At 40.6% G+C, this 9,635-nt stretch overlaps 1 protein-coding gene across 1 annotated transcript in view; it reads right to left on the bottom strand.

The window, feature by feature from the left end:
- MUC6 (mucin 6, oligomeric mucus/gel-forming) overlaps window positions 1–2,513 on the bottom strand; it is a 56,353-nt gene extending 53,840 nt beyond the window's left edge. Inside the window, exon 1 of the mRNA XM_067295337.1 lies at window positions 2,372–2,513. Coding sequence (XP_067151438.1) covers window positions 2,372–2,513 — 142 coding nt within the window. The remainder of the gene's footprint in view (window positions 1–2,371) is intronic.
- Window positions 2,514–9,635: the final 7,122 nt, after the last annotated feature.

Consider the following 9,635-nt stretch of genomic DNA (forward strand, 5'->3'; position numbering starts at 1 on the left):
TACCTTCCCTCTATTCCTTGCAGTCCTGTGCACGAATTTGCGAACAAGAAGTACTAAACATATACAGATCTGAATCCTTTAAATCTGAATCCAAAACCTTGAAAGATGAGCTTTCACTCAACTGTTTCATCACTTACACCATCTCTTAGAAAGTCATATCTTGCAGGAGGAGAAGGGGAGAAGACCCTACAGGACTCTGCAATCCTTTAAAATACATAATTCACCTGTCTTGAAGGAGTAGCACCAGTTAAGCAACACATCTTTAGTTCTGCTGCCAGATAAGCAGGAACATAAGATACTATCCTGAATCATTACAACTCATAGGAAGCATTGTGGTGACTGATTCTGAACGGAGGCAGTGTACCTCCATGTGCATGTCTGTTTTCTACCAATCCTGACCTCAGGAAATTGGAGCTTGATATTTCTGAGGGTTATATTATAAGAAATGCCTTGTGTAATTAAACTGGTACACTCATCTTGGTGGTTCTTCTGTTGTGTCAGATTTTCCTGACTGACAAAAGAAAGTGAAATCTACTCCTGGTGGTTACCTCTATTATTATTACTTTGTTCTGTCTTTCTTAAATAGCCCCAGCCTTTTATCTGTGACTTTCACCTGCAACGTGCCGGGACAAGCAGCATATGCAAAATTGTGGTAGGAAGTCGTCTTCGTGTCATCTCCTTCTTTCCATCCTTGTTAAAGATCAGCTGTAGTGCTGCCTTCTACAGCTCGCTCCCTGAGCTAGGTCTGCATACTCAAATTACTTTTAATTTGCTCTTGCTTTTTAATTACAATTTCATTAGGTGGCAGTAGAGCTCACGCCCTTTCAGAATTGCTATTGTGTTGCTGCTCCAGGCATGTTACAATTCCAGAAAGTAAAACTCATGCTTGCTTCCCTCTGTTAGTAGCAGTTCTTGCATATTTTGAGAAGACAGTCTCCCCTTTAACAAATACAGTTGCACTGCAGTGGATTTTCACAGCCAACATTATTTGATTTTACAATATGATGGCTTTTTTTTTTTTTTTTTTTTTTTTTCCTGAAGCATGCTCTCGTCTGCTGGGAAACAATTATATTTCTGCCTAATAATTTCAGGTAGAAGAAGAAATTTAAAACCTTAGAATCATCATTATTCTTCCATGCATCTGGGGCAAAAATGCACTAGAGTAATTTAAATGAAATACTATAATTCTCAAGAATTACTCCAAATTAGATGACTAATTCTCAGTGAACATTACTTAGTTGTTTCATTGCACTGAATCCGGAAGGTAAGTAATTGTGTGGGTAAGGGTCTGCAAAGTTTAATTCTGGATATTTGAAAGGCATCCTGTTACTTTTACTTTGAAGAAATCTGTATTCCCTAAACCAGCTTTGCCTGGTAGCATCCCAGAGTAGCTTTCTGAGACAGGCTATTTGCTGGTGATTGCGACAGGCTCCCAGCAGTTCTGTGGCTGTAGAACTGTGAACAATGCCAGGAGAAAAAGTTCATTAATGAGTTACAGTGCCCTCAGGTTAGTTTATTGTGAGTGACCTGGATCATGGTGCACACTTTACAGTGCAGTAGTTCACGGTGTCTTATTTTCAGTGCCCACTTTGAAGTATGTTGGGATATATGCAGTGAAAAGCCAATGGGAAACCAGCAGCTCATGTACATTATTGCAGAAAAGTAAATAGCAAACTTTCAGAGGTCACAGACTGTTTTATTCCTTTTTTTTTTCTTTTTTTCCCCCCAAGATTCTGGAATTTGGGCAGCCTAATTGGCTGACAGAGAAGCCGGTTAGAGGTCACAGAGGGCATGTAACTGGCAACTGTCACCCTCCTAAGGGAACAAGCTTGGGTTTGTATTCTTTTAGCTTGCCCAAGAGCACAGGGAGCAAACATGATGATGAAGAGAGACTGATGTTACTGTTCACAGACTTCCTGCCCTTTCCTTGGTCAGTGAATTCCTACCAGGGGAAGGTCCTTTGTATTATTTTCCATTTCCCGTGCAATCTATTTTCTCAGCCCCACCACATGTTGGCAGTGAATTTTGACAGCATACTGCTGCTTAATGTTTATTCAAACAATTTCATCTTTGGAATACTGCATAAAGGCTGTCTGCTGCTTATATTTTCCCACAGGGTTAGGGACGCAAACATTGTTATTTTCAATTTATAGGTGATGAAACAGGGAAATGACTCATCCAAGATTGCGAAGCATGTTGGCATACAGCTAGAGGGAGAGCTCTTTGCACAAAACTGTCTCGGAAAATGTTACCTGTATTAAAGTAGTTAACCTTTCTGTATGAAAGCCGTATCTTTATGATCAGTCACTTGGAATATACCTTTGAAGCCCTTCTTCCCCCCACTAATCAACTCCATCCCCAAATGGCTAACACAGGCTGATCCTCTGCTGAAGCTCGGGCTCCAGGTATGCTTTTGGTGTTTGTCTTCTTCCAGAGTCGACCTCTTTATCCATCTTCACTTCTCCCATGTGCTCATCTGCTTTATATCTATTGAAGTGAGACACTTGTACCATAGAGCGGGTAGCTGCTAGGCATGAGGGTGGGAGGGCGTCATGTGAGAGAGCTGCTTGACCTGGGTTCTGGGAGGTTGGGTGCCAAGCTGGGAAGGACATCCTTATTTTTAATCATAGGCCTTAGAAATAAGGACTTAATTTTAGAGGCTTTGTGTATTTCCCCTTGTCGGCTGATCTGTGACAGTCATGCTCCTAGTCTGTGGTAGTGCAAGGTAAAACAGGCTAGCTTAAGCTTAAATATAAATTACTTCATTTTACTGGGCCTTTTCATCAGTCAGTTACTGTGGTTCCACTGTTGCAGTTTATCCTGTCTCCTGGGGTCTATTCTTTGTTTGCTGGTGTCAGGTTGGGGGAGGGATGGAAGAGCAGAATGGAGAAGTGATGCCAGTAAAGCTGCCTGTTGAGTAAACACTGTCACAGTGAGAAGATGGAGGCAGCTGCTGCAGCAAGCACAGAAGTGCTGCAGTGAATCACTGAACACAGCTAATCACAGTGAACCACTGTGTTTACGGACTAGACACAAGGTTGCTTTCACTCAGCCGCAGTGGTTGAGGGGCTGCTTATTTTAATTCAGCAGAACTGGAAGCCCCAGCTTTTGCCTCCACCTGCCCAGTGGGTGCAGTGAATTTGCAGAGAGAAGCCAGGGCGCTTGCAAGGAGAGCTGAGTTTGTGAGTCAGTAGATTGTGTGAATGTGAGAACTGTTCCTTTAAGTTGCTCAGCTCTGGAGCCAGGAAGTCTAGGGAGGAGCTGCAGATACTCCCGTTCTGGTTTGCGGAGACAGATGGAGCTGATTGCTCAAGCACCTTTGGCCTGGAGTGATCCTTAAGCATTTAAAATAACGTGTTTTCTCTAGAACTGAGTAGGGAATTGGTGCCTCAGTGTGGTGAAAAATAGGCCTGATAGAGTCCTCTCTTCTGGTTCATTATATTCTTCTGTCAGACCAATTCTGGAAAATACACATTTTCATGTTTTCGCCTGAACTGTTTTGTATTATTGCTCCTCAGGATTAAATAGCTTGTCCATTTCCTACCACAGCTAACTATATTTCAGTGGTAGGGAAATAGTCATTTCAGAATACAGGAATTATTCCTAGCATGAAGTGTGCTTTTTTTTTTTTTTTTTAATGTTTTCTTTCTTCCTTCTTGAAGATAGTTATCTTAATATTTCTAAGCATAAGAAAGGGCTGCCTGTATATTTATGGAGGAATTCTAGATATCTGGATGAAAAATGGTATTTAAATGAATGTTATTAAAAATCTCTGCAGAAATGTATGTGTATATATATGAATATACACATATTTACACAGCACAAAATAGTTTAGGAACTAATCAAAAACTGACTTACGGTTTCTCTTGTATTAGCTTAATTCATTGGCCCCACCCAATCTTGACCCATAATAAGCAAAAGAGTCATTTCAGCTGTGTGCATCTAGGTTTGGAAGCATGTTTCTTCAGCTTCATGCATGTGTGCATGCAGATTGTTTTTGTTCTGTACAGCTAAGAAGTCATTTTAGTGTTGAAAAACAGAAAACTGGTCGTTTGCATCATGTCAGATTGCATGTAAGCATTAATATACAATGTTTTTGCACAGTGCATGTTAAAAGAACAGTTCTGCCACTTCCTTGTTGTGCAGGCTGGCTTGTTAATATGCTTGTATGCTATCTTCCAGGAAATTTGGCAGCCTCAAGTGTTCACGCCCCTTAGCTGAGTATTTGAACAGATTCAGAACGGTACAGTAATTGTCCAACTGTCATTTTATGATGGCTTTGTCTATTTTCACAGGCTCAGTTCCAGCAATTTCTTTGATCCACCTATGATATAGAAAGCTCCAACTTCATTAAGTATAAGGTAGTGGAAGGTGTACTGGTCTTCCCTGGAGTCTGTTCTTGGAGATGAAAGGTACTCAAAAGCAGCAAAGTACACTTGGTATTTATGCAATGCTATGGAACTGCTCCTGAATATTGCAGGAATGCTGTGAGGCTACATCCCTGGCAAAACATCAGGTATTGTCAGTGTTCAGGTTGGTCATGCTCTGTCATCATTACTGAGGCACAGAATAAAACATCTGAATTCTAAGTACCTCAGGAAAGAATGCCTGCTTACAGTCTGTGAAAGTGATAGTTGTTGATATTAAATATGGTGGTTGAGACACTGGATTATAAAATCAGGATGCAAAATTCCTGGGTGTGTGCACGCAGAAAATGGAGTCCTTCTTTCTTTAAGAGGTGCTATCTCGCAGATAGGTTGTCTCTAATCATTGGTTACAAACATAATTTAGGTGATAGGTGTCACCCTTCCCAAATTAATAGGTTTCTTCCTCTTTCACTGTTTATCATGGAGTGAATTTAGAAGTTATTCCACAAAGTATCTACAAAGTTTGCTTGATTTGTGTGTTGTGAAGAAAACAAGAAATACCAGACAAATGGTTCTTCAATGCTGCAGAAAATATGCCTTTCCAAACTGTACATCAACCTAAAAACAGTATATCATTACATTATATATATTACACAATGCAGAGGGCAAGGCCTAGAACATATTAAATGTTATCTAGCCTGTACAAATAAAACCTTGAGTTTCAGAGTGAGTGGTAAATATACTATGTCTTCTTTAAAGTAGCAGAGAACAATTTTTTAAATCAAAAAAATTCCAAAACAATGAGACATTGAAGTACATTGTGCACTGTGACCATATTTTTTACCCAGCCGATTTTGAGGCCCTATTTTTATTTCCTTGATACATATGTATGAACTATTGAAGTGTCATTTCTGTTTCCAAAAATAGTGTGCATGTCTTTATAAAATGTTGTTTTATACAGAGCAGAACCTAGGTATTTCTAATTAAAATTAATCCATATGTCAGGATTGTTGCAACCCTCTTTAGCTGTAGTTGTTTAATAGTATTATTCATTAATTATTGTGTAGATTATCACCTGTTTTTAGAAATAGAATAGTTGTTCAAAAATATTGTGATTCAGGGCCTGAGTCAAATGCACAGGATTGAGAAGGATGTGCAGGATAGTTTTGATATGTGAAGATTTCATAACTGATAATTCTGTATCTAGAAATCTGACTAGGTTTTGAAGCAGATGCTGTGGTTTCTGTATAAATTCCCTCTATGCATCTTATTACCATTCACATCCACAAGATGCAAGATTTCTGATCTACCGTTACATTGACATTCAGTATTTTTCATTGCTTTATCCCAGTCTCCTGGTGTGGTCAGACTGATCAGTATGATCTTTCTTTTCTGTTCCTGTCCATTGGAATACAAAAATAGCATCTGAGGCAAGGATTCTATTTTATGCAAAGAAAAAAGGACAGAAATTTGTACGTAGTGGCAACAGCTCTTGCTGATTATGTGTGTGGGGTTTTTGTTTTTTCCCTTGGATCACATTTGCTAAAGAGAAGTAACAGTGCCATCTACCGGCAGAGGAGAAAACCTCTTCTGGAATGAGGTACTTTCCTAATACAGCTTGTCTGTTTTGCCGTTACAGAATCACAGAATCGCTGAGGTTGGAAGGGACCTCTGGAGATCATCTAGTCCAACCCCCCTGCTCAAGCAGGGTCACCTAGAGCACATTGCACAGGATTGCATCCAGGTGTGTTTTGAATATCTCCAGAGAAGGAGACTCCACCACCTCTCGGGGCAACCTGTTCCAGTGCTCTGTCACCCTCACAGTGAAAAAGTTTTTCCTCATGTTAAGATGGAAGTGTCTGTGTTTCAGTTTGTGCCCATTGCCTCGCGTCCTGTCGCTCAGCACCACTGAAAAGAGTCTGGTCCCGTCCTCTCGACACCCTCCCTTCAGATACTTGTACACGTTGATAAGATCTCCTCTCAGCCTTCTCTTCTCCAAGCTAAACAGGCCAAGCGCTCTCAGCCTTTCCTCATAAGAGAGATGCTCCAGTCCCCTAATCATCTTTGTGGCCCTTCGCTGGACTTGCTCCAGTAGTGCCACATCCCTCTTGTACTGGGGAGCCCAGAACTGGACGCAGTACTCCAGATGTGGCCTCAGCAGGGCTGAGTAGAGGGGGAGAATCACCTCCCTCGACCTGCTGGCAACACTCTTCCTGATGCAGCCCAGGATCCCATTGGCCTTCTTGGCCACAAGGGCACATTGCTGCCTCATGCTTAACTTGGTGTTGAGTTACAATTTTTTTTTTTCATGTTTAATTCATTGATCTTGGTCATAATTGCCACAGTGAGGCAATTATTTCTGCGTGCAATCCATGAGTCGTGAAGAATTGTATCAGTAAAGCATGTTCACAGACACTTTTTGAGCCACATAGCCTCTGGCCTGTTATAATAAAGGAGTTTAACAAGATGTTAATAATAAGTATGGCCCTGATTATGATTTAATTAATCAAGGAAGCCAGTATTAGTACAATTTTCCCTACTGAAAGTGCACTAATAGAATAAATTTTCATCTTTGCTACTCCTGTGCTTCAACCAGGAGGTCTTTTTCATTCCCACTTGAATGGCAAACTGAATTTCCTCAATTTCTTAACCTCCATTCTGAGATCTCAGCAGTGGAACTATTGTTGTTTCAATAGACATAGAATTGTTGTGTCCAAAGACAACAGCTCCTTCAGACCCTGCTGCTCTTTCATTTACTGCTTGGTTTATTAATGAATGTTGTAACATACTCTCCAGAAGGGTGCAAGTACGCTGCTGCTTTGCAAGGAAGGGGAGGGCAGAACGAGATACCAGTTCAGTGGCAGATGTCTTGTTCTTTTTTGCTTTTGAAATACATGCTGTTTAGATATGCCTGAACAGTGGCATGGTCTTGAAAGATACAAAAAAACCCTTCGCTGTTTCTCTTACACTTCAGTAGTTTAATTCTGTATCTGGCAGGTTGATCCCCAGGGCTTTTCTTAATTTAGTCTGGAAGAGCAGTTCTCATCCCTCTTCCCAATTTGAGGGAAATTTCTCTTGAGTTTGACTATAGTTCACGGTGACTGTCAGATTGTGAATCCTGTCTCTGAAGTCATTGGACCGCTGCAAAATGACTCTGGCTTTGACTCATTTCTTCATCTTATGCTTGGATCCATTTTATAATCCAGTTTTTCTTGTTTATCCAATTATTAACCATTATCTTAATAAAACTCCTAGAACTGCAGAAAAAGTGAACAACCTGTGAATGCGCTAGACCACTGGATCATCTTAAGACATCTGAAATTCTGATAATAGTGGTAAGTTGCAGATGACGAGCTGAAATTGGAAAATGCTGAAAGGAAAATATGTATAAGAACTAAATTAAAAAGAAGATGAATCACTAGATTTGGCTTCCTAAATTGCCTTTTCTCCTTTTGTAAAACATATTTATATTTTATTTTTAAAGCCCATTTAGCTTCTGTGCTTGCGGTCTTCTGAATGCAAAGTAAATGATATTTTACTTCCTCTTTTCAGAAAACTGCTGATTCTGTAGAGACAGATGGAGAATGTTTCCTGTTTTGACTTTGCTGAGTTTTACAGGTTCTATGTAGGTCACAGAACAACTGTGCTTGTAAGCCCAGGCCTTTGAAGGCTGTGGAGGTGCTTTTCCATAAGTAACCACACAGGGACACTTAAGAATTCACAGCCTTACAGCATTCTCCCTGAAAAGGAATAATATTTCTGATGCTGTTGTTCATCTTCATCAACTGCTAGATGAAGGATGTTGCCTTGGTTGGATGTGGACTGTTACAGATTTCTCCTCTGGGTAAACAAATGCTATATTTCATTCTAAGATTATTAAGAATTGTTTTTTGTTGTTGGACATTGGATGCTGAAGACCAGATGAAGCAGTCCTTTTTCATAAGAAGGAAATAACTATATTTGTATGATAGGGTTGTCTTACAGGATGGTGAGACTAGAACATATACCTAGAGAGAAAAGATTCTGACTTCTTGGGGTTTCGGCAACTAAAATAAGTTATTGTAAGCTCTGCTGAAGTTCAAGGAAGGAGGAGGAAGGGAATGAGATAACAGATTGTAAAGAACCCTCTCCATCCAGTGTGATTCTCCCCCCCCCCCCCGCTTAATTCTTAATAAGGAGGCTTAGGCCTGTGCTGGTTCTAGTATGGCAAAGACACAAGAGGACTTGGCTCTTATGCAGTTTTGAGGCCTTGTTTGGATTGAAAGCTTTCCTCCTTCCCTCTCTGCAGAGAGAGGCAACCAATTAGAGTTGTTGCAGAGAAAAGAGAAAAGGCAGAGGTGTATCACATGTCCTTCTTAGGAGCAGAGAAGTGTTTGGATGAGCATGTGGTGGAGAGAAAGTGTTTGTCACATTTCCTACAGAAGAAAAGAGAGGATTAGGAGGAATGTGGGAACTGAAAGCTAATCTGTTCCCCCTCACACACCTTGAAAATGGATCAGACTTCCCTCTCCTCCTCCTCCTTTCTATTTTGTAACAACAGGAGGGGAAAGGGTGAGAGGAGATTCCCTGGAGGTAGTTGAGGGAGAAAGCAGTCTCTTCACAATTGATACCTGGGCCCAGGAGCAAGGCGGTTAGTCTTTGAGGTTGGAGGAGGATCATAGGAGCAAGCAGCAGAGTTCAAGTAGGAAGCAAAAGCATGTATGATTAATTTGGGGGGTGAAGATGAGGTGAACACAAAAGGAATGAATTAGAATTTGGGAGACAGAGAATGGGGACTCGCAAGAAGCTGGATGCCCTGAATTCTAGGGCAGACTTTTCTGTCACTTTCTGGAAGCTAATTTTATATCAAGAGCTCTTGCATTTAAAGCCCAAATCACCTTTCTCTCAATATTTCGGAAAGTCAGTTGTTCTGCATCCACATCAAGGCTGTGTACCGGGGACTTGGGGGAAGAAAGACAGACCAAACAAATGATTAAAACCCCCTCATGATCTTTCTGTGCTTTGGCTTACTGTGTTTTGAATAGTTTAGTCTGACAATGTAATGTACCTCTGTGAAGTGATATCGCAATCTTAAATCCTTACATAGCAAATACTCTTATTTTTTGATGATTTTTCTCACCTTCTGAGCTGGAGACACAGCCATTTTGGATTAGTGCCTTTCACTTTTTGAGACTTGTTCAGGTTCTTTTCCCATTTAAGCATGGTTGAACTTTGAGGGACAAAGACTATGTATTTATTGAAGGTTTGTGACCTCAACGTCAAGTCTAA

Source organism: Apteryx mantelli, chromosome 4 (genome assembly GCF_036417845.1).
Source record: "Apteryx mantelli isolate bAptMan1 chromosome 4, bAptMan1.hap1, whole genome shotgun sequence".
Classification (NCBI taxonomy): Eukaryota; Metazoa; Chordata; class Aves; order Apterygiformes; family Apterygidae; genus Apteryx; species Apteryx mantelli.